Raw genomic sequence first — 25,342 nt, 5'->3', positions numbered from 1 at the left:
ATTTAATCATTGAAATTGATTGAAAGCTCCATCTTTCACCAGTTATCTGTCATTTGATGTAACAAATTATATATCTCAATGAAATAATTTTTGGTAATTCAATAAATAGTTAATTTCAGCTCCGATATATTAACTTCAGGAGGATTTCATTGCTATCCAGTATGTCAACTGATTATTGGTTCCATTTAAAGATTTAAATAGCATTTATTGCGTTATAGCGGAACGGTTAAAAAAAATATTATGCTCATATTGCACTGCTATAGTACTAATATCGGCATAACTTTTATAGTCCGAAAACGTTATAGCGCGCTATTTAAAACACTAATTCTATTTATCAAGATTTTTCATTTTTTACAAATTAAACAGAATTACATCAAGAATTATGCATCAGTTTTGCAATTAAAATTGTTTCATACAAAGTTTATATCATATATTTGTATGGAATCATGCATTTACTAATCAGTAATTGGGGGTATTTTCTGTCTTTTTTTATTTTCTCTACAATATTTAAAAAAAATATTATATTTTTTTTGCAACAACATTTTATCAAACAACATTATCACTGTTATGAATAGTTGAAAAATAGCTCTTATATCACTCATTGGGGTTGCACCCTTCTAGTACTATTCTAAATTACGATTCCAAATAGCACTATTCCTGGGATTTGCCGAACAACTCTTGGATCATATGGTCAATCAACTAATATAGAGGCGGAGCAAGACTGTCAAACTATGGAGATCAAATGTTATACATAACATAAAATAAAAATAAAAAAAATAAATGGAATCAATTGATCCCATTCACACAACATGCTTCTTAACCAACATATGGTTAGCTAATTTTTTTAATTATATTTCTTTTTTTTTGTCAAAGAAATATATTGACATTAGTGAGAGAGGTTATTACAAAGATAGTTATATACAGTGTTAACTAAAGATCCTTATTAATTGTGTTATTTTTTAATTAAAAAGTAAGATATCATTTTCCCAAAATACTAAAAATAGCAAATGTGTTTGAAAAAAAAAATTCCTGACTGAAAAGCTTCGCATATGGTTGTCTACCAATAAGAGAAGTATATGCTTCTCTCTATAGTTTTTTTTTCTCCTTGTCAGATTTCAATTTCATTGAAAAATTGACACTTAAATAAATTGATGATTGAAAATAATTAGTCAATACATGATTTATTTAAGATTGACATTTTAGTTGCCAAGTTAACATTTTTAGACCACTATTGGCACTTCTCAAGGATAGATGCCAAAATTTATTTAATTTAGATTGACAATGAAATTAACATTACATCTATTTGCTACTAAAAAAAATACATATTGGCAGGGGAGCTATAGGTGAAATGTTTTTGGAATTTTTTATCAGCCCTTAAAAGTTTATGAGACTTCTAAATTATGGTTTGATCTTTTTTTTTTCTTTTCTTTAACATGACTAGAAGAATATTGCTTCGTGTCTCCTCAGGGAATGCCCTACAAAAGTGTGTCAAAGTTTTTTGTTTTATCAAAATTAATTAATTTTTAAATGATGTATCCGAAACAAAAAAATTCAAAACAAAATTCAAATTGCCTACAAGCTTGATTTCTAAATAAGTTGCTTACTGAGCACAAGTCAACTTGAGCATTTTACAAACCGAGCACGAGCACCGCTGTCAACTCAGTATTGTCTTCTCAACTCAAATCGACTCACTCATTAAGCTAATGAACCGAACACGAACATACCCCAACTCGCTCGAACTCGCTCATTAATCATCCCTACTTAGAAACAGTAATTGTCATGCCATAACTATTAATTTATTATATATTTGTTTCTCGAGAAGAAATTAATTCCTAATGTCTAATTTTCTATCATGTCATACTAAAATTGCGTTAACATATATCTCAATTTTCAAAACACTCTACTTCGCTTCTAATTTTCAAAATTCGGTAACCTTTGAAAGTATGTTATCTAGCATACAAAATGAATGAAGTAATTAGCTCATCTCACAAAACATGTGAATGCATGAGATACACATCAGATACACATGGTATATATGCTTCAAATGCTGAATTACATGATTGGATGAATTATGAGTTAATTTACATTTTAGAGTCATCAAAAAATGATAAATATAGAAAATTAATATTATGTATGTCATAACAATCTAGCTCCATCAATCACTTTTGAATATTTTAATTGAATGATAATTGAGCATTATTAATGAGTTATTGGAATGAACTAAAAAACAATAAAAGAAATGACAAAATTTTGCAAAATTGGAAACTTTTTTGTGTCACAAAAGAAGTGGAAAAATTATTTAGAAATTAGTGGCAAATTTATCAAAAATTTATTTAACTATTCAAGCATGAAAAGAGAGTGTAGACTTAAGTTCATATTGTATGATATTCATAATTCGTTTTGAAATTAATGTAAAAAGAAAAAAAAAACCATGTTGAGACAATTTGATTTTAAAATAAGAATAAGTTTGACATATCATCAAAGATGAAAAAAACTTATAAATAACTGACTTAGGTCCGGTCGATTTATTATATTTGGAAATTTAGCTAATTTAAAAATGGAATATCATTTTGAAAATAATTATTATAAAGTCAAATGTTATTATTGATAAAAAAAATATTCTGATAAATTTTGTGTTTTTTACTCTTAGAAAATGTCAAATTATATTGCATGATATATTGGTTATTGTGATTTTAAAAAAGTTTTGCAAGATATATCTATTGTTTTTAGTTTTTATGAATAATACTATAAAATATAAATGACAAGATTTATTTTTTGTTGGACAGATTTTGCTATTTATACTGTATAAGATACTTTCTCAATCGTTTTTTGTGTATTGAATTGTGTTGCTTTGTCGAAAGAATATAATTTTCTTGTTTTAATAATTACTTTCATTCGATTAAGATATTTTTAAAGTCCCTAATCAAATTTTGAGAGTTTGAATATTATAAAAATGTTTCACATAAATATTGCAAAAAATTGCTCACTTTCAATTTCAACGATTTTTTTTTTCTGATCATTATGGAGGCAAAGAATTGAAGTAATTTTTTGTGGCTCTAAATTGCCAACATGGCTAGTAACTAATCGGGCAAGAGAAGATGCGGGTTTTGGACCCGTTACTGTGGTAACTCAAATGTAAGAAGGACTTATCAAGTGAATGGAGGGCGGAGGGGCTATAGAAGGGGTCACATAGCTTTCATTGTAATACTTAGTGTTGGATGTTATAAACACATTTATTAATATAATTTTGGTAGCCGCTACTAAGCTTTCAAAAAAAATATAATAATAATAATTAGTCAATACATGATTTAATTAATATTGACATTTTAGTTGTCAACATTTTATAGACTACTATTGGCACTTCTCAAAGATAGATGCCAACATTTACTTAATTTAGATTGACAAAGAAATTATCATTACATCTATTTGCTACTAAAAAAAATACATATTAGCAGGGGAGCTATGAGTGAAATGTTTTTGAGACTTTTATTAGACCTTTAAAATTTATGATACTTATAAATTATGGTTTGATCTTTTTTTTTCTTTAACATGCACAATAACTAGAATATTGCATTCGTGTCTCCTCATGGAATGCCCTACAAAAGTGTGGTAAAGTTTTTCTTTTTATCAATGTTAATTAGTTTTTAAATGATGCATTTGAAACAAAAAAAAATAAAACAAAATTTAAATTGCCTACAAACTTGATTTCTAAACAAGTGGTTTACTGAGCAAAAATCAACTTGAACATTTAACGAACCGAGCACGAACACAACTGTTAACTCTGTATTGTCTTCTCAACTCAAATCGACTCACTCATTAAGCTAATGAACCGAATATGAACATACCCCAACTCGCTCGAACTCGCTCATTAACAACCCCTGCTTAAAAATAGTAATTGTCATGCCATAACTACTAATTTATTATATATTTGTTTCTCGAGAAGAAATTAAATCCTAATGTCTTTTCTATCATGTCATACTAAAATTGTGTTAACATATATCTCAATTTTCAAAATACTCTACTCCGCTTCTAATTTTCAAAATTTGTTCTATCATGTCATACTAAAATTGTGTTAGCATATATCTGAATTTTTAAAATACTCTACTTCGCTTCCAATTTTCAAAATCCGGTAACCTTTGAAGGTATGTTATGTAGCATACAAAATGAATTAAGTAGTTAGCTCATCTCACGAAACAGGTGAATGCATGAGATACACATGATATATATGCTTCAAATGCTAAATTACATGATTGGATGAATTATGAGTTAATTTACATTTTAGAATGATCAGTTTCATCTTTCTTTCAAAAATGACCATCTGGAAAAATGATAAATATAGCAAATTGATATTATGTATGTCATAGCAATCTAACTCCATCAATCACTTTTGAATATTTTAATTGAATGATAATTAAGCATTATTAATGATTATTGGTATGAACTAAAAAAACAATAAAAGAATTGACAAACATTTAAAAACTTGGAAACATTTTTTTTTTTTAAATGGAGGTATTTGAACCTTTAAAAATCCTGTAACCTTTAAAAGGTATGTTATCTAGCACACAAAATGAAAGAAGTAGTTAGCTCATCTCACAAAACATGTGAATGCATGATATACACATGGTATATATGTTTCAAATGCTGAATTATATGGTTGGATGAATTATGAGTTAATTTACATTTTAGAGTGATCAGTTTCATATTTCTTTCAAAAATGATCATATGAAAAAATAATAAATGTAGCAAATTGATATTATGTATGTCATAGCAATCTAATTCATCAATCACTTTTGAATATTTTAATTGAATGATAATTGAGGATTATTAATGAGTTATTGGAATGAACTAAAAAACAATAAAAGAATTGGCAAACTTTTAAAAACTTGGAAACATTTTTGTTTTAATAAATGGAGGCATTTGAACCTTTGAAAATCATGTAACCTTTGAAATATATGTTATCTAGCACATAAGATAAATGAAGTAGTTAGCTCATCTCACAAAACATGTGAATGCATGATATACACATGATATATATGCTCCAAATGCTGGATTATATGGTTAGATGAATTATGAGTTAATTTACATTTTAGAGTGATCAGTTTCATATTTCTTTCAAAAATGATCATCTGAAAAAATAATAAATGTAGCAAATTGATATTATGTATGTCATAGCAATCTAATTTCATCAATCACTTTTGAATATTTTAATTGAATGATAATTGAGGATTATTAATGAGTTATTGGAATGAACTAAAAAAAAATAAAAGAACAGGCAAACTTTTAGAAACTTGGAAACCCTTTTGTTTTAAAAAATGGAGGCATTTGAACCTTTGAAAAATATGTTATCTATCACACAAAATTAATGAAGTAGTTAGCTCATCTCACAAAAAATGTGAATGCATGAGATACACATGAGATGCACATGGTATATATGCTTCAAATGCTGAATTATATGGTTGGATGAATTATGATTAATTTAAATTTGAGAGTGTTATGTTTCATCTTTCTTTCAAAAATGACCATCTGAAAAACTGATAAATATAGCAAATTGATATTATGTATGTCATAACAATCTAACTCCATAAATCAATTTTGAATATTTTAATTGAATGATAATTGAGCATTATTAATGAGTTATTAGAATTAACTAAAAAACAAAAAGGAACTGACAAAACTTTAAAAACTTTAAAAACCAATAGCCATCGTGATCTTTCTTGATGTTTTTTTTCCCCCTTGAAACCTATGTTGTTTGCAATTTTTTTGTTTAAAAAAAAAGCAAAATTTTTGTTTAGAAATTAATGGCAAATTTATAAAAAATTTCTTTAAAAATTGAAGCACGAAATATAAGTTTTATAAAAAAGAGTGTAAACTTAAGTTCAAATCGTATGAAATTCATAATTCATTTTGAAATTTATTTAAAAAGAAAAAAATAATGTTGAGACAATTTGATTTTAAAATAGAAAGAAGTTTGACATATGATCAAAGATTAAAAGAAAAAAAAAACTTATAAGTAGCTGACTTAGACCTGGTGGATTTGTTATATTTTAACATTTAGTTAATTTAGAAATGAGATATTATTTTAAAAATAATTATTATAAAGTCAAATATTATTATTGATAAAAAAAAATATTCTGATGAATTTTGTGTTTCTTACTCTTAGAAAATGTCAAATTATATTGTATGATACAGTGGTTATCGTGATTTAGAAAAGTTTCACAGAATATATTTATTATTTTCAGTTTTTATGAATAATATTATAAAATATAAATGACAGGATTTATTATTTCTTGGACAAATTTTGCTATTTATACTATATAAGATATTGTCTCAATCTTTTTTTGTGTATCAAGTTGTGTTGCTTTGTGGAAAGAATTTTATTTTCTTGTTTTTATAATTGCTTTCATTCGATTAAGATATTTTTGAAGTCCCTGATCAAACTTTGAGAGTTTGAATATTATTAAAAATATTTCGCATAAATATTGCAAAAAATTGCTCACTTTCAATTTCAACGATTTGTTTTTGTTTGTATTTTTATTTGGTATTTTCTTTTAACTTATTGTATTGATCGGTATGTAATATCAATAAAATTTTAGTAAATGTGGTTTCCATCCTTCTCTCAACCTTTGCGTGCCTAGTTGAAACAAAAGTAAAACAAAAAAAATAAGTTACTGAGTTAAGTACTAGAAGACATTGTGTGTACATCAAATTATACTAAATAACCATGCTAAAAAAAAAAAACCTCAAATACTAAAATGCCGTGTAATTTTGCAAGTTGTGTGAGCTCTGTCACGCATAGCCACAAGATTCACGAATATATTTTTTTTTTTTTATGATGATGAACCGAACGTCGAATTATTCAGTTGACCGAATTTTAACTGAATTATTTTCAAATAATTCACGAAATTTATGAACTTTTTCCGAATTATTTGCGAATTTTTTTCAGAACATTTTTTTTTGTTTTTGCTTCCTTATAAGACTGAGATCTCTGATCCAGATAATTCCGAATCAATTCCGAATTATATCTGAATTATTTCCAAATTACAAAACTTTGACCTCATCTCACCGAATTCGAATAATTCATTTGTCACCATGCTGTCAGTGCAACGTCATGGAGGTCCACAGATGGTTGCTACAGAGAATCCTACTCAAATTGACATTGGCAACTTGTCAGAAAAGCTAAAGAGCTCAAATTGGGTCCCCACCAGGCGCACCAAACTTGGGATCCAGAGATTAGAGAACCATCCTAGGGAGCACAAAAGATGAGTTAAAAACATACACTCACTATTTAATTAGGCAACAGAGCAATAAATAAAATAAAATAAAATAAAATAAAATAAAAACAAACTTTACTATCTGATCTAGATCTGTGCCAATTTATATGAATCACACTCCAGCGCAAGTCTGATGGAGAACACATAAGCAATTTTGGGTTGGTACAAGAAAAGACATGCAATAAGTCAAGAGCTATTGATATAAAAGTTCTTGTCTGGGCCTCTGGGGCATGAAGGGGATTGATCACAATTAATTAATATTTGGATTATCTATTTAGATTTCTGTGCCGGATCAAAGCTTCTGTGTGGTCCTCTGCTGATTCTTTGATTCTTCACAGATTAACAGAAAAATAAAACAATATGTTGCATACATGTTTTTATATAGAAAATAAATCTGTTGCAATCTCGAATCCAGTGAAAATACTCTAAAATCTCTGCAATTCTGGATTCATATGTTGGATTTTACATTTTTTGTATTTTTTTACTACTTATTAAAATGGTTTAAAAATCGTTATTTTTTAATAATACAGAATTTTAATAAAAACAACGATTTTCAAACCATCTTAATAAATAGTAAAAAATTTTCAAAAATTGTAAAATTTCGTCTCCAAGTACATTTTAATATAGATTAAATATCTAACAGTTTTGATCGATTATTTTGATTTTGAAACTAGAGATATGAGCGCGAAATAAAACAGCCCATTTAATTCGCAAATTAGTGTAGCCTTACTCTCTCTCTCTATATATATATATATTTTCCCCCGACAACCCTAACCGTTTGGAAACATTTTGGAATTATGTTTAACCATCCTAGTATAAGCAATTGACAATGCATGCCAATTGTTAACGATATATTGTTTGCTTGTGCTTTAACATACATACTTTCCATGGAAACAATCTTCGCATAAATACATTTTAAAAGGGACATGTCCTTGCTATGTAACCGTATATATATATACACACACACACAACCAAATATATCATGCAAACGGATCTTCTCAGTGGTCCCCTTTTGGTGATTTCTCATCCGATAAAAATTGATAGATAGATCAAATGAGAATCTATATTATTATTATTAGTACATTATATAATAGCAAGAAGTAGGTTGTTGTCTGTACGAGCTCGAATCTATGTCAAGAGAGAGCATTAATTAATTAATAATTATTAGTGGGCTAAAGCGATGCATGCATTTCATTGGTTAATTTTCTCATTTGCAATTCTGGAATTGGTTGTCAGTTTTGTCATGACTCGTATGGGCTCTGCTCTGGGAGGAAAAAAGGGTAAAGATTTTAACGGAGCAGTTTTAGCTTAATACAGCGCACGGACTATAGAATCAGAACAGCACTGCATATGGTTCGTGCACTGCATGAAGTCATAATTAATCTGTTAAAAAATTTACACGGAAAAGTTGCTCAATTATGTAATGGACCTAAACCAGTAAAGGACCACTCACACGTGTAAGTGTTACCGTGCAGAGCAGTTTTAGCTTCATACAGCACACGGACTATAGAATCAGAACGGCACTGCATGAAGTCATACTTGCTTTGTTAAAAAATTTACACGGAAAAGTTGCTCAATTATGTAATGGACCTAAACCAGTAAAAGACCACTCGCACGTGTAAGTGTTACCGTGCAGAGCAGTTTTATCTTAATACAGCGCACGGACTATAGAATCAGAAGAGCACTGCATATGGTTAGTGCGCTGCATGAAGTCATAATTGCTCTGTTAAAATTTTACCCGGAAAAAATGCTCAATTATGTAATGGACCTAAACCAGTAAAGGACCACTCGCACGTGCAAGTGTTACCGTGTGAATTGAAGGGTATGTTCTATATATTGTTCATTTGTTATAGCCATTTTTAAATTTTGGGTAGACATAAAGAATAATGGAGCTTAGATGCACGTAGCAGATGTTATTATAGGAAAGAAATTTAATTTTATAACGTGGGTAGGGATGAAAATGGGTCGGGTAGGGTCGGATTTTTGTGCCAGGTATGAGGTCCGATTTTTTAGGTTAAATTAATCGGAAATTGTTTTACTTGATATTTTGGATTCTTTTTAGAAGAAAAAATTACAAAAGTTTTTTTAAGGTAAAAAAATCTTTTTAAAAGAAAAAATTCTGTTTGACCTGATATTTTGAATTTTTTACCTTGAAAAATCTTTAAATAAATCGGAATTTTTTTGACTTGATATTTTGAATTACAAAAGATTTTTGTAAGCCGAAGTATGGAAAATAGAAAAGAAGAAAGGAGCAAAAGAAATATAAATATGTTTAAATTCTATAGAGCTGAATGAACTAAATCCAAATTATAAATTAATCAAATTTAAGAGTGAAGCTATGGTACCATGCATAGCGCATATTGGTCCGTACTACGGATTAATATCATTTTTAGAGCCCAAATAGTCTATCTAAAGTTATGAACCGTTCAACTTAATTTTTATATGAAAATGTACCTGCAGTTTAAGTTTTATATTTATTAAATTTTCTTACTATTTTTTTAGATAGATAGAAAATCACTTGATCTAAATGAGGTCATTCAGAAATAATGATTTTCTACTTATCTAATAATATAGCATATAATATTTTTTTAAATGTAAATTTTGATTTTACAAATATATTTTCATACGGAAACCATGCTGAATTGTCACACCCCGGAACTAGGGGTCGTGCAGTTACGCCGTGAATATATAGATGACTATACATTCACAAGGCAATTACGGTGTAAACCTAACATAATATCGGTTTACAACATCACCACTTATCATTAAATTCGATTTAAAATCATGTTTATACAAATACATTTATAGATTATCAAAATATACTCAATAGTATATATAAATTCGTGCAATAACTATATAATTGAAAGATTAAACAATCTCAAATCAATTCCCATTTAAATCAGACTTTGAAACAACAAACAACAATTTCTGCACACCTCTTGCGGCCCGCAAGCCCATTTTATACCATTTATTTTCCCCGATTTCAACTCGATCGATCCCCATATTTCCAAATCAATATAAACCATTCTCATTAACATTTTATACACAGTTTAAAACATAAAAGAAAATTCATATTAAATCACAGTAAACGTTTAATATACAATTAGGTTTACAAAACCACTCGACACGGTTCGATAACATGGTTATACACAAATACCATACCAAAACCCTATCGACATCAAAATGGACTCAATGTGAGGCATACCCTATCGCTATGCGGCTTAAACCTCACTGGTCGAGCACTCGAATCCCTTATATTCGCGTTTACCTGCAAACACATACGAAAGAATAAAGTTCCCCGAGGGGATAGGGGGTGAGAAAACTTGTCAACCGTTTTCTCAGTGCGGAATTTAGTCAGGGCTACTGGATTTGTAAGAAACCCATTACCGGAACTAAATAAACCCGCAACGAGTTTCAATTCAACAATTCGATAAAAGAAATGCATATGCAACATATATAGAAGCAATTGAAATCCAACTCATATCACAATCAAATGAAATCGAAGAATTCATAGAATGGTTTGGTATAACAGATACAATTGCTAAGTCCGGTTACAATTGATAGATATCGACTATCCATCTCATTTGGCTTAACATTTCTCTGGTCTGGTTTATAGTCAAACATCCATATCAATTCGTCAATTTCCAATTTAGGATTGCATATCTCCCGATCATGCAATGGGTTGTCACTCTTCCAAAGAGAGACCAATAACAATCAATTATCCACAGTTTCAATCCTCCTGCTATACTCTACCTTTTTGGTATCAGTTAACCTAGCTCTGCCTTTCTCCTTGGTTACTGATACCCTCCACAATTAGGGTTATTCACCGTATGCGCATATGGGCCCTGAGACAAAGTCTAGTAGCTAGCTAGACATTGTCCCTACAATTCACTCATTTCATTCACAATTAACTTATCCTCTGCCCTCTTCACATTTCAGTACTGTGGTTCCATTCAATTATCAAAACAATAGAACAATCAATCGAATAACAATACCAACATGCTAGATCAACAATATCATATCAATTCAATTATATCATTACTTATTTTCATGCAATGCTGCAAATAATGCTAACAATAGAGATCCAACATGAGGTCATGCACAATACGTCAATTAACAATTCAATCGGTATATATATATAAGCACATATATATATATATATCCAAAACAGATCCCGTGAACCCCCGCACCTGATCAAGTAGGGCACTTGGGTAGGATCCGGTATCGCTAAACTCGACGACCTCGTCTAATCCGCTAATCCTCGGTTAATCGGGTCTATGCCTAAATTACATGGCATAGCAAGTCAATTTCAATATAATTCACAATTCCTATACCCAATCGCATTCTAATACTCGTAAACGGTCAATTCAACAAATTCGGACGTTTTACCATCTTACCCTTGCAATTCACCCCTTTTTTTCTTTAGGGTTTAAGTCACATTTCTTCTCAATTGGGGTTTATATCAAATAGATAGCAATACAGAAGTCTCAATTCACTCAAACTCGTAATCACGGTCATTTACAATTCAATTCGTTCGAAAGTTGGTTCAAAACCCTAATCAATTTGGGATAATCTCACCATTCGGGGTTTAGTTGGAATTGAGACATGAAATCAATCAAATAACGCTCAAGAAGCAACAAAGACATTGATTCTCGAGTTTGGTTCAATTTGGTCGGGTTTCACCGAAACCCTAAAAATCAAGGGACGAGAAAATAGAGCAAACGAGAAGAGGGATTACCAAACCAAGTGGAGGAAGGGGCGAGATTCGAGCTCCTCTACGATTTTCTCAAGTTTCGGCCAATTCCGCGGGAAATCAAACTCTCTCTCTCTCACTCTCTATCTCTCTCTCGTGTCTCTCTGTTGGGGCGGCCAAAGAGAAAAAGAGTAAGGGAGGGATGGCGCAGGAAAGGAAAGGAAAGGAAAGGAAAGGAGGGGAAGAAAAGAATGACAAGGGGCCCCACTTGTAAGTGGTATTTTTGCAAAATAAACCCTCACTTTGTCGGATAAAACGTTATGACGTTTTGTTAAATCGTTATAACGATTCAGCTAGTGAAAAACGCAGGAAATAGTGTATAAAACGCATAATTTGGTGTATAAAACGTTATAACGTTTTCTGAAAACGTTATGACGTTTTAATTGAATCCAGTCTTCATAAAATCGTCGTTTTTCATCAAGTTTTACAGTGAAAAACGTTACATAACGTTTTAAAACGTTATAACGTTTTAGGAAAATTTTTTTTTTTTTTTTTTTTTTTTTTTTTTTTTTTTTTTCACGATGTTACATTAATACTTCATATTAATTGTGTAAATTTTAAAATAGAAATATTGATCACTATGAAGTAATATGCCCTGTTCATATTAGTATATTATCCAATCCTTGCTCCAAATTTAATATATGTTCCTTCTCAAAATATTCAAGTCGTAGACTATAGTTTTGTAAACAAAAATTCTAAATCCTAGAATGCAAAATTCACATCCGAGTCTATTCATAAATCTCAACGTTATAACATATTTTTCGGGTGCATTATCCGATTTTGACAAGCTGTTTGTATTAAATGGCACATAGTTTTTATATATCACATTTCCTCTATTAAAAAAATATCTTAAAAATTAATATTTAATTTTGAGCAGTTCTATTAAATGGTACATAGTTTTTATATAGAGTAAGACTTAGGTGCTATGGATAGTATAAGACCTTCCGTACTACGGTCTGAAAAATCTACACATAAATTTTTTGATCTAAATAACTCAGTAAATTGGTTACATAATGAACTTGTGGAATACCAATTTTTACTGTTTTTGGAATTTTATTTTTATTTTTTAAGAATTATGAAAAATAGTAAAAAATGACTTAAAAAATAAAAAATTGACAATATTTTAAATCATTTTTTTGCTATATTTCACATATTTAACACATAACCAAATTACTAAACTACTTAGACCGAAATTTTAAATTTATATAATAAATTTTTAAAACCATAACACATAAAATCTTATACTATTCATAACGCCTAAGTCTTATATCACACTTTCATAAACAGCTACGCAATCTTAGAAGTTTACCAAACTATATTTAGTTGTTCGCATACAATAAGTAATAATTTCATGTGTGACCAGGATGTTGTGTTCACATAATCACAGGACCCCTGCTTACCTAATCGATAATACATGATTAGGTATTGTTGTGGCCCTATAAAACTAATACATAATTCTACGTTTTTTTTTTTTTTTTTTTTTTACTTCTATGTTATATTTTTAAATTATGTATAACAACATTAATTTTTGATCTAGTGACAAAGAATAACATCCTTTGTGTGAGAGGTCGTAGATCGGAACTCAGATAACCCAAATATATAAAAAAAAAATTCTCTTTAAATTTTCAAATATCATATTTATTCTTCTAAAATACAAGAACTCTCACCTTTATCCATTTTTTAAATATGAAAATTACATATTCCCCTCTAAAATTATAAGAATTATCATTATTAACCTACTTAAAACATCAAATTTACATACTTAAGCAACATGACCCAAAGAATCACCAACTCATAGACAGCTCTTAACAAGGGAACCGAATTTCCTGTGAAATTTCTGCGCCTAAAATCACTAACACGTGGGTTTGAAATGAATTTTGAGGTAAAACTATATTCAATATTTAAATGTCAAAACTAAATTTGAATTCATGTATCAGTGATTTTAGAGACATAAATTTTCTACCAACAGAGAAGCAGATGATCCGATTATCTTGTTAACTAGGAGGTACCTCCTTCCCTCTCCAAACTTTTCATTAATGAATTTCTCAAAAGGAGCCTAAGTACTTTACATAATCAATGTATGCAAAAAAATTTAGTAAATTAGTCTCCTCCCTTCAAAAAGGTCTTAATTTGTATATAAAAAATTGTTCATTAATAAATCAATGTAGTGGTTAATACAACTCTTCAAACTCCGCCACTGCTAGGGTGTTTATCAGATTAATTGTTCGGTTAAGTTTAGCAAATTTTAATAACGGTTAGATGAAATCGATTAAAAAATTTAAATCTGTTTCCGTCTGAATTAAATATTTAAAAACATTAAAAAATTTATGATATAATGTTGATTTAAAACCATTGAACCAAACAAAAAAATTTAATCAATCTTAAAAGAATTCTAAAAATTAACAAGAAAATACTTATTTTTACAATTAATATTCTTATTTCAGTTAAATCGAACAAACAAAAATTTAATTCAGTTTAATTTTAATTGGTTGATAAATTTATTTCAATCAGTTCAATTATATTTTGAAAAATCAAATAAAATTTTAATTATTTTATTTCAGTTTTAACCGAACCAACTGGTAAACACCCTAGCCACTACACTTAGGGGTGTTCAGATGGTTCAGTTTGTTCGATTTTCAACCGAACCAAAAAATTTCAGTTTTAATGGTTCATTTTTTCGGTTTGATTGAAATTTTGCATTCTTTCGGTTTAAATGGATCAGTTCGGTTTAGACTTTTGAAAACCAACTAAACCGAACCGACCAAATTATATTAGTTCAAGTATGATTTATATTTTGTTTGGTTCAATCATTGCTTCCTTTCTTTCATTTTTTTAGTTTAAATATTTTAGAACATCTACATATTTTGTATAAAATTGAACTAACTTGTGTATAAACATGTATAATTTCGATAATAATATAACCAGTAGGTTTACTTCGGTTTCGGTTCTATTTTTGAAAACCGAAAAAAAGATTGATTTAATTATTTTAATTCGATTTCAACCAAACCGACCGTTTGAACATCCCATTCTGCACTAGTGTAATATTTGACTTTATACAGTGATAATGAGGGAACAGAAGAAAAAACCCAAAGAGAAGCAATAAAATATGAACTAACCCATACTTCCCCTTTGACATGTAGAACCTCAAAATTCAAAGAGAAGCAATAAAATATGAACTAACCCATACTCCCCCTTTGACATGTAGAACCTCAAAATTGGAAGGACATAAATTGAGTTGGGTAGAATTCTGACTAGACAACCTACTCGGGCCGCTACATAATGTCACAAATTCACAAGTCAATTGGAACGCCTACAGCTGGGACCCTGTGCCTTCAATTTTAGAAGACTAAATTCAATCAATTAAACTAATTATGGATGAATAATTAACGGTGTTCTTTGTCAACCTAATGCAGCTTCACTGCTTCAGCAAGTTGCTTCATTTAAAAATTCTCGACAGTTTAATCAAAAGATGTGCTTATATTCAAACTGGTCTGTGAAATTAACTTGAATAATAGATTTAAGTACAAGCTAAGTATACTATATTTTTTATGTTTTTAACCCTCTTTTAACTAACAACTGACACTACAAAATGTCGGTTACCAGTTTTTATTATATGTGTTAATCTTTGCATCATCTAGTCAGGATCCGAATCTGATGCAATCTTTACATGTGAACAGTAGCCTACAATCTCTGCTTTTTTAAATTCAATTGTTGATTTGTTTCGAGGTACATGCACAGAAAAATCAGTTGAAACAAGAATTTCAGGAACACTGTTCATGAAATTCAGATCGCAGCAGATTTATTTCCCATCTAGTCAGCAACCACTTGATTCTCTTTTTCTCATAGTTTTTTTTACTGTGAAATAGATTTCAAATCTAATTCAAAAATACATCTAGTCAGCAAACCTGAAGTGTTTGTTTTAGAATTTATTACTGATTTCCATGATTAAGCTTTTTTATCTATTTCTCTGACAAGAGTACCCTACTTGTTTATACAACAAAATTCACAGACAACCAAGATTTCAAACAAAAAAATTAAATACCACAGCAGCACTAATTTGATCATAACATTCAACCTACACATCACCATTGAACCCAAACAGGATCTCTAATTCCTCTCTGTAACACTTTTATTCATTGTCCATATTTTGTTCATCATTTTCTTTGGTTTTGTGGGGATCACACAAAATGCAGCCTTAAGCCGTGACGAGCCGTTCCTAGTGAGGCGGCCTTTGCGCGGCATGAACACGTCGTCACTGTCAGAATCACTGATTCCGTCCTCCTCTAGCTTCATCCTAAGTGTGTCGCTCTTTTTCGACTCCTGTCGTTGCAACTCGGACATGTCATGTTCATCGTCTCCGCCGGAGTTTGATTTGGAGAGGAGCGAGTTGATGCCATTTGGCAAATTTGTGACTTGGGAGCCCGAAATGACAGAGCGAGCCTGCTCGAAGAAGAGAACCTGAACCACCATTCGTAGGGGAAGCATCTCGTTTTGAGCCGCATGCATGCATGCTTCCACCGACAGTTTCTTGCAATCGAGAACCCGGCATAACTTCTTTCGCGCACTCTTGTCTAGACCGGGATGCATCTGCTTATTTTCCAGTTTCATGATTAAAAAACTTCCAAATCTAATTAGCTTTTTTGCTATGAAATGAAAAATTTATGGTGTAATTAATCAATTACCTTGAGATAAATGTCAACAACCCTGTAAAGATCATCATGATCGGTCCTCGCAAACTCTGGTACAGCTTCGGCGAGTGCAATCAGCTTGTTCATCGGCAAATTAGGATCTTTTGCAATCTCCTGGAGGTATTCATCTATTAGTTTTGCAACTCTGATCTTAGACCCGTGAGAGGCCGATGAAGACCGGCGGCCGTTTTCATGCAACTCAAACTCCACATTTTCTGTCGAGCGGGACCGCCTTCGCTCGCATATCAACCTCTCCCGAGGCGGGCTAGTAGGCGGGCTCTGTGACTGAAGCATAAACTCTTCAAGCATAGTTATGACAACATCCACATCATACAAAGTCTCACTATCGTATGAAACAGACGGGATAAGTAAATCGGCAACCGTCGCTTCGTCAAGCTGAAGCCCGACACGTCTCGCCAACTCCATCTTGCAAGAAGCCGATGCATTTAATATGGTTCCTGCCTTGAGAAGCCTAAGCAAGAAGCTACATGAAACCGAGCCCTTCTCGGTCGGCAAGAGAGTTACGATCTTCTCTAGTAATAATCTTTGTTTCATGGTTATCTCCTTTACAGATTCACCACCTGAATCATCGTCGCCTTCCGAAATTTCTCCCGACTTACCGTTCTTTCCTATGTCAGGCAGCCATTTGCGTGCATAGGCCTTCAATGCCTTGCCGACACTTTTAGCCGGCACAACCCCGCCTGATTTGACAGCCAGCATTACTCGCCAGTAAAGGTCCATACCAAGCTCTGAGATATCGTCACCCCAAGAGTCTCGGCTTTTTGACGGGTTGTTGGTTTTGCAACAGTGACTGATAATCATCGAGGCGAGTGCATCAATGCACCGACTGGTGATGCCGAGCTCCTCACAGAGCGCTGTGTATTGTCTCGTCTGTTGTAGTGTGACGAGTGTGTCTTTCCACCGGCGAAGGATGCAGGAGTTGAGAAATGCATCAAGTTTTCCGGCAAGGTTGCCACGGTCCGCGCCATCAGTCATACCTGTTACCAGAACAAGCAAATATTTAATTTCTTCCTAATTATTTATTTATAAAAATATTTGGTTCCATGTTAAGAGTCTGGAGTATTATTTTGTATGAAAATTTAAAAAATCAAGGAGAAGAAAAATGAGTACCGAGATAGGCAGCGGCACATCGGACAGGTACAATGTTGAGAGCACTGATGGTAACAGTGATGCCGTAGCAGAATTTGGCGCATGTCTCAAATGCTTCGATGCCACCCGGGAAGTTGCTGAGTTGAATAATTGCTTCATCTGGGATTTCTGCCCAGAGCGCCTGAAGCCGTAGACACTTCGACAGGAGAGGGAACTATTTTGTTCAAAAACACAACACAGAAAAAAAAGGAGAACTGGTATGAGAAAAACAGAGAGATATTAGAGAGGAAAAAACAGAGACGAGGTTTTGTTTCTTTTGTTACCTTGTGGAGATGATACATGGAGTTATCAACCTGGATTTGAAGGTCTGTGGTAACATCTGAAGATATAGACCTGAAACAAATAAAAAAAAAATTCGTTAGTAATGGAACTATTTGAATTTTAAAGCAGGTATGAACAATTTTTCCATAGAAGAGAACAGAGATGTAAACCTAGCTGCCTCTGTAGTAAAAAAGGTATCTGGCCTGGTTCCCAATTTCATGAACTTCATCTTAATCAGCTTTTCTTTCAAAGCTTTTTTGCTTGATACACACTCTCTCTTTCACCACCTTCTTCTCTAAATCTCGATTTAGATGAGTTGAGTTCCTTTCTAGTAGGCTTTTACTCTCTCTATGTGGATCCTTTGTGATAGATATATGAGAGGTGGTTTGGCACTTTGGCTTCAATAGAAGGCATTGAAAGAAGCGACAGAATCCAAAGCTGAGATGGAATGCGTGGGATAGATGATTAATATTTTGATTAATTGATTAACACAAGTGGTGATGGCCTGGTGGGTAGGGGTGTCAATGACACCCGTTTACCCGTTTACCCTACCCATATCGTATTCGATAAGACGGGTATGGGTAAGGTTTTTTTTTCGTTAGTCTATTGGGTATGGGTATGGATAAAGATTTTTTTTCGTTAGATAAACGGGTATGGGTACGGGTAAAGGTTATTTCGTACCCGTTGGGTAATGGGTAATTATATGAAATATATTATATATAAATATATCAATATTATATCCAATTTTTTTTTTTTTTCATATTGTTGTATGCCTGTATCAACGCTAGAGACATATATATCAACGAATTCATTTTCTTGTTTTCTTCCTTATTCATCGTTATTGCCTTTTTCTCAATTCTACAAATAAAAATATTCCATGTTTCAAAGAAAATATTTCCTCACCTTATTTTCTGGCAATAATGTATTGTTTGGTATAAATAAGTAATCCATTAATGTCAGCTCAGGTGTTAGCGTCTGAATTTTGCATTACATGTCAGCTTTCTCAAGGTTATACTATGAATATATATATTTAATAATTGAATGAGATGGAATGAAATGTTAGAAGAAATAATGTAACAAATGACAAAATTGACCATATGCTGTCCAAACCATTATATTGGTATTTTCGTTATTCGCCCACTACCGTTTCGTTATCCGTTAATCATAACGGGTATGGGTAGGGTAGGGTAAGACAAATTCTTAACGGGTATGGGTAGGGTATGGGTAAGGTCAATTCTTAGTGGGTATGGGTATGAAAATGGTTCCACCCTCCCCGTATCGTACCCATTGACACCCCTACTGGTGGGGGAGAAAAATGGGAATTTTTTTATCCGTAGAAATTATTAAAATCAGATTTACGGAATAGAAAGAGTTTCTCGTTTTTAATAAACATAGAAAGATTTAGCTTACCGAGTCCAATACTCCGATTCAAATGTTATGAATCTGACTCAATGATTCAGATTCATATTTGTTTTTCTTTATTTTTTTTAATTTGGATCTAGACCGTCCGATTAAAGAATAATTCTGCTCTGGTCCACAAATGATCTTAGAAAAACATAATATTTGGATCTGAATTATTGAGTCAAATCCAGATGAATCAGATATTTATGTATTTGTTAGAAACGAGTTACTCTCTATATATTTATGTATGTCTGAATTTAATAATTTATATGGATAATTTTTTTTCAGAAAAGTGAGCATGTGGATTGAGCGTTAAATTATTGTCAAGAGTAAAATTGACTCACACACACTCCTTGGGTCAATTTTTAGATTTTAAGCTAATAATCAATCACCAAAATAAAAAATTTAGAGCCTTATCAGATTAGACCTCTGACCTAAAAAAATGATCAGAAATTTTAGTGGAAGGCAAAAAAAAAAAAAAGGAATTCAAAGAGATACGAAAGGTTTTGTGGGTCCCATTCCAAAGAGAATTAATACTTAGCTTTTTATCTAGACCTTCCTTTTTAATTTCTTTTGTTAATGATATCATGTCATATCTGAATGGAAGGGCCCACCATTAAGAATGATAAAGTATCATACGGATCCTTTGATCATGAATGATGGATGGATGAACCAAAAAAAGTTTTAAATGCACAAAATAATGTTGGAACTTGTAAAAATAAATGGTTTGTTGTACCGATTGAAATAATGACCCGGCGTCCTCTCAGTATCAGAAAGACTATCATTAAAAAGATCTACATCGTTGAACTGCACTCTTGCACAGATACCCATACCAAATTAACAATGCCAAATTGGTACACATCCCTCCATTATGATCCAGTACTATGCCAAAGGAGAGGAATTGAGGAATCCAGATCCTTCCCGGCACCGTAACAGAGAATCTTTTCCAATTACTACATCTGGAATGTTCTTTTTAACTTCGCACCAATCTAATACTGCCCCTACACTAGCTTGAATCTCAAAGCGGATGGGAGTTAATCAAACCGTAAAGTGAAGGGAATTTTTTACAGTAATGGAGACGATACTATGCATAGGTCCGTATTATGCTTTAATATGTTTTTTTTTTAATTTAAATATCGATTTGAGGTGTTAAATGTGATCTTTGTGTAAATATGTACTTGTAGATCAAATTTTAATTATTGTTTTTTCCGCATCTTAAGCAAATAAATGAGTTTGAACAGTCAAAACCCCAATAGATTTAACTAATGAGTTTGAACCGTCGAAACCCAACAAAAAATAGTTAAACGTGACAAATGTGACCAATTACGTTTTACCACCCCTCGACATTTTGGTCATGGTACGGCATGGCATGAGTCACTGTTCACTTGGTCGCAGCATGAGACCAGAGTCACAGTGTGTTAATCACGTCATGGCACGGCACGTTTTTTCCACTCTAGTGGGAACTATATATTATTGAATGTTAAGCATGATATTTATACGAAAATTTACTTAGAGATCAAACCGTATATTTTAAAAATTTTGTTTACTATTTTTTAGATAAATAGAATCATTATTTTTGGATAGTCTGATTTTTAAAATCAAGTAAAATTAAAGAAATTATAAAAATATGTATAATTTTTTTTCCAAATATATTTTTATATAAAAATCATATTTAACGGTTTAAATTCGTTATTTAATTTTAAAAATAAAAATATGAACTAATAACACGAATCAATCCGTAATATATATATTACCATAACGTTCTAACAGGTTTGTTCAGAAACTCTCAAAGAAAATTCCCCTGACAAATTAAAAATTAATAAAGAAAATGATGTTCAAAACAAAGAATAACTGAATAAATTCGACAATCAAAGCCTCTACCATTAGAACCACGGTACTCTGTTTTTCCTTTTCTTTTATGGTTTCTAAACAATGGTACTTTCAATTGTTAAAATTTGTATGAGACAGGTTTTCTTACGAAGAACTCACCTGGTACGGTTGTGTGTTCCATTTAGGACCGACAAAAAAGCTCGTCGTTTATGGTTCGATTGTGACTTGCAGCTAACTCGCTCGCTTGTTACTGGATCGAGCTAGAATCTAACTTGATTCAGAACTAACGAATTCAAGTTGGAGTCTAGCTCGCTCGTTAGTTCGCGAGCTAGTCGGCTAGATATCAATTTGTGAATTTGTATGAATTTGTGTACATTTTATACTGTATATTAAAACTTAATAAATTTTTTTAAAACTTATTTGTAAAATTTGTAAAACCAGCTCAGTCCAGTTCAGTCTAAAACGTTTGTAAAATTTATTTTCTTTTTAAAACAAGATCTAGTCAAATCCAGCAAGTCAGCTTGTCAGCTAGCCCAGTTCTAGTGTTGTAAAAAATGTCCGTTTAGACCGATTAATCGGCTGATTAGTCATTGCCAGTGATCAAACTGTTATGAATTTTTCCGACTAATCAGTCGATTATTTTCGATTAATCACTTGGCGGTACCATGTCCGTCCAATGACCGTATACCGTTATTTATAACGTTACTCGGTCTAGCTTGTAATGATTTCAAACTTCAATTTCAACTCGAACTTCTAAAATTAGCTCACTTGTAACTTAGACGAGTCAGCTCGTGACAAGTTCAAACTTGTATCCAGCTCATTACCAACCTTAGTTCCAGACTTCCAGTGCTAGTTGCCAATATAGGAGGGTAACTAGGAGTATCGAATAATTGAATAGATTTCGTAGGGCTGTGTTTATACGATTTCGATGTCTTTTCTTTCTTTTCACAGTAAATGTCAATCTTTAAGATTCATCTACCGCCGAAAGTCTCTATTACGCTTCAATGCTCTTTAATGGTCTCATCGCTTCTATTTCTATTTTCTAGCAGTAAACGAATCACCTCTTTTTGGGGTGGCACTTGAAATTACTACCTTTCCGGTCAATTTGGTTAACCAAATTATTCTTTGTCGGAGGTGTCTATCGGATATTCGGATCCAGTTTAATTGGTTTAAAAAGGAATAAGAGAGCTAGAGTGTCCTTCAGAACTGAAGGGTAAATATCTCATTAAAATGAAACCCTCTGCACAGTAAATTTACATCTCAAATCGGAGATATTATCAAAACAAAGCATTTCTCTCTTTTACTCTGGCTCTGTATAGTAGCGCGTACCCTCCGCTCCCTCTTTGATTCTCCCTTTTGAAATAGATGCATACACTCGGTCAGATCCGATTTGACGACGTTGTAACTTCTGCACGGTATTTTCTTCTTCCCTCCCTCCGCGTGTCCTCTTCTGAAACTGGCTCTTAGAGTTAAACCGTTCGGTTTTTTTTGTTAAATAGATCAGTTTGATACATTTTTTAAAATTGGTTTAGACATTTAATTTAGTTCGGTTTAGAAATTTTTAAAATCAGTTAAATCGAACATAACAAAAAAATCTATAACTCTTTTGTGCCTATAAAATAATTAATAACTTTTTCTTTCTCTTTGAGTATGAAAATTACTTAATTCTAATTTAATTTTGTGTATTGAATAAATAATTCTTTGTGCCTATAAATTTTTAAAAAAAATTAACAAACAAATATTTATATATTTTTTTTATTAATCTTCTTAATTTGATTCAACCAAACTCACCGCAATTTAGTTCGGTTTTTTTAATTCGGTTTTAATTCGCTTAATAAATTTATTTTGATCGGCTTGATTTTACTTTTGAAAACCGAATAAAATTTCAGTTTGTTTATTTTATTTCAATTTCAACAGAACCAAACTGATGAACACACCCTTTCTATTTCTTATGTCTTGATTCGCGTTAAACTGTCTAAAATACTTTCGTTGTTTCTTTTAATTTTTAATTAAAAGTTAGATCATAAATAAAATAAAAAAATTATCTAGCTAACCCTCATCTCGAAATTCATCAAATTCCTCTGTATACTCCCTCGTTCAATTCACATTACATTTTGTATTTTGTAACTTCATTTTTTCTCAATAAATTGTCAATTGATAATCGTTAGCTGACAAATAATAAAAACAAACACATGATAAATATACTGTTCTTTCCACAATAAATTCACTATTAACAACCATTAAATTCTAAATAATTGTATCGTTGTTTTGCAAGGCCCACTTAAAATTTTATTTTATTCGGTCGGAATTTTTGTTTTTATCTCTACAAAAGAAAAAAAAAAAAAAAATTGTACCTTCACTTAACAAACACTATGCATGCTGTAGAATTATGATGTGGTCCTTGATGCTTTTTTATTTTTTTTTATAAATAAACCAACTTTGTCATATAGCTTTGATGAAAATTCAGTTTTTAATGATGATGTCGTTTATTACACAAACCAAAGGTTTCATTTCAAAATGCTATGAAGTTCCTGATAGATATAATCAGTCCCTAGCTAGGCTTATAGTGAGTTTATTGATCAACAGCTGTGGCCATTTAGCCTACTCAGATCACTTTTGATTTTCTAAATTTTATTGCTATTTAGACCCAAAATTTTTAAGAGCGATCCAATTAGACCATTTCTTAGTGACACTGAATTACACTTTATATTTTCAAAGCCCAAACAGTCGATCCAAACCGTTCAACATGATGAATATGTTAAAATGTACTTACAAATAAAATTTTACATTTTTCTGAATTTTTTTTACTATTTATTAAAATGGGTACAAAAATTCAATGGTCGAAAACAATAATTTTGTAAAATACTTAATAAATAGTAAAAAAATTCAAAAAAAAATATATAATTTGATCTGCAAGCACATTTTAATATATCAATCATGTTGAACGGTTTAGATCAATTGTTTGGAATTTGAAAACTTTGAAAATAGAGAGTGTAATTCAGTGTCACCAAAAAAAGGTGTAATTGAATGCCCCCCTCAATTTTTAAATATAACAGTCCAAAATTTAAAATTTTAAAACCTACACCTGTTTTTGGAAAAATTCAGAAATATAAGACATGCTGGATAAACCAAGGTTATCCAGCAGGCCTAGTATTTTTGGAATATTCTCAAAATCAGATGTAGATTTTGAATTTCAATTTTTTAAACTGTTATACATAAAAATTTGGATATCTAGACTGTACATTAAATAGTTTAATTAGAAAATCACTTGTCTTGATTTTCCTGATATTTTAATAATCTCCGTAGCAATACATCTGAACTAATGAGATTTTGAATCTTTCCATACATTAAATTAATCTAGATGCCTTAGCAAACAAGTTAAAAGGGCATCTAAATAATCCAATTACAATCTTAATCATATATTCTGACAAACTCATGGATGGTGTTTTTCCTTTTCATCTTGTTTATTTTGACAGTCTTTCCTTAAACCACAAGTTATGCTACATAGATTTAGGCCTGGAACCGGATCAACTGTTTCTCTGTGGGCAGAAAAATACCTCTAAAGTTCATTGATACGTGCGTTCGGGGGAAATTTTAACATTCAAATATTAGATATAATTTTGTCTCAAAATTTACTCCGGATCTACACAGATTTTGATAAAAATGATACAGCGGAGCTGGTTCCGTCACGGAACGACACGACACGTGTTACTGTTCTGTGACTCACCTGTCCCGTGTCGTGACCATTCACGTGTCGTGACCAGTTTGTAGAAAATTTGGTCCGACACAATTTTTCCACTCTATCTACGCATCAGTAATTTTAGAGGCAGGAGGTTCGGTTTGGCCTAAGGATCAGGACATGCTACACTTAGTGCAAAGCTATGATTGAACCCATGGGCCATGGTTGGATTGTGGGGTTGAGAAATTGGTAAAATATAAACCCAAAAAGTTGAAATCATTCACACAAA

The 25,342-nt window shown here is 31.5% G+C and overlaps 1 protein-coding gene across 1 annotated transcript; it reads right to left on the bottom strand.

Annotated features, from left to right (window-relative positions):
* Positions 1–15,960: 15,960 nt before the first annotated feature.
* Positions 15,961–18,618, bottom strand: LOC144566206 (Phototropic-responsive NPH3 family protein). Its single transcript, XM_078316156.1, has 5 exons — positions 18,314–18,618; positions 18,146–18,215; positions 17,844–18,036; positions 16,707–17,710; positions 15,961–16,611 (listed from the first exon to the last, which is right to left on the bottom strand). Exons 1-5 carry the CDS (start codon positions 18,370–18,372, stop codon positions 16,132–16,134), a joined length of 1,806 nt encoding a protein of 601 aa, XP_078172282.1. The 5' UTR covers positions 18,373–18,618; the 3' UTR covers positions 15,961–16,131.
* Between the last annotated feature and the right edge of the window lie 6,724 nt (positions 18,619–25,342).

This window comes from Carex rostrata, chromosome 15, assembly GCF_964058835.1.
Source record: "Carex rostrata chromosome 15, lpCarRost1.2, whole genome shotgun sequence".
Lineage (NCBI taxonomy): Eukaryota > Viridiplantae > Streptophyta > Magnoliopsida > Poales > Cyperaceae > Carex > Carex rostrata.
This window is presented reverse-complemented; position numbering and strand designations above follow the sequence as displayed.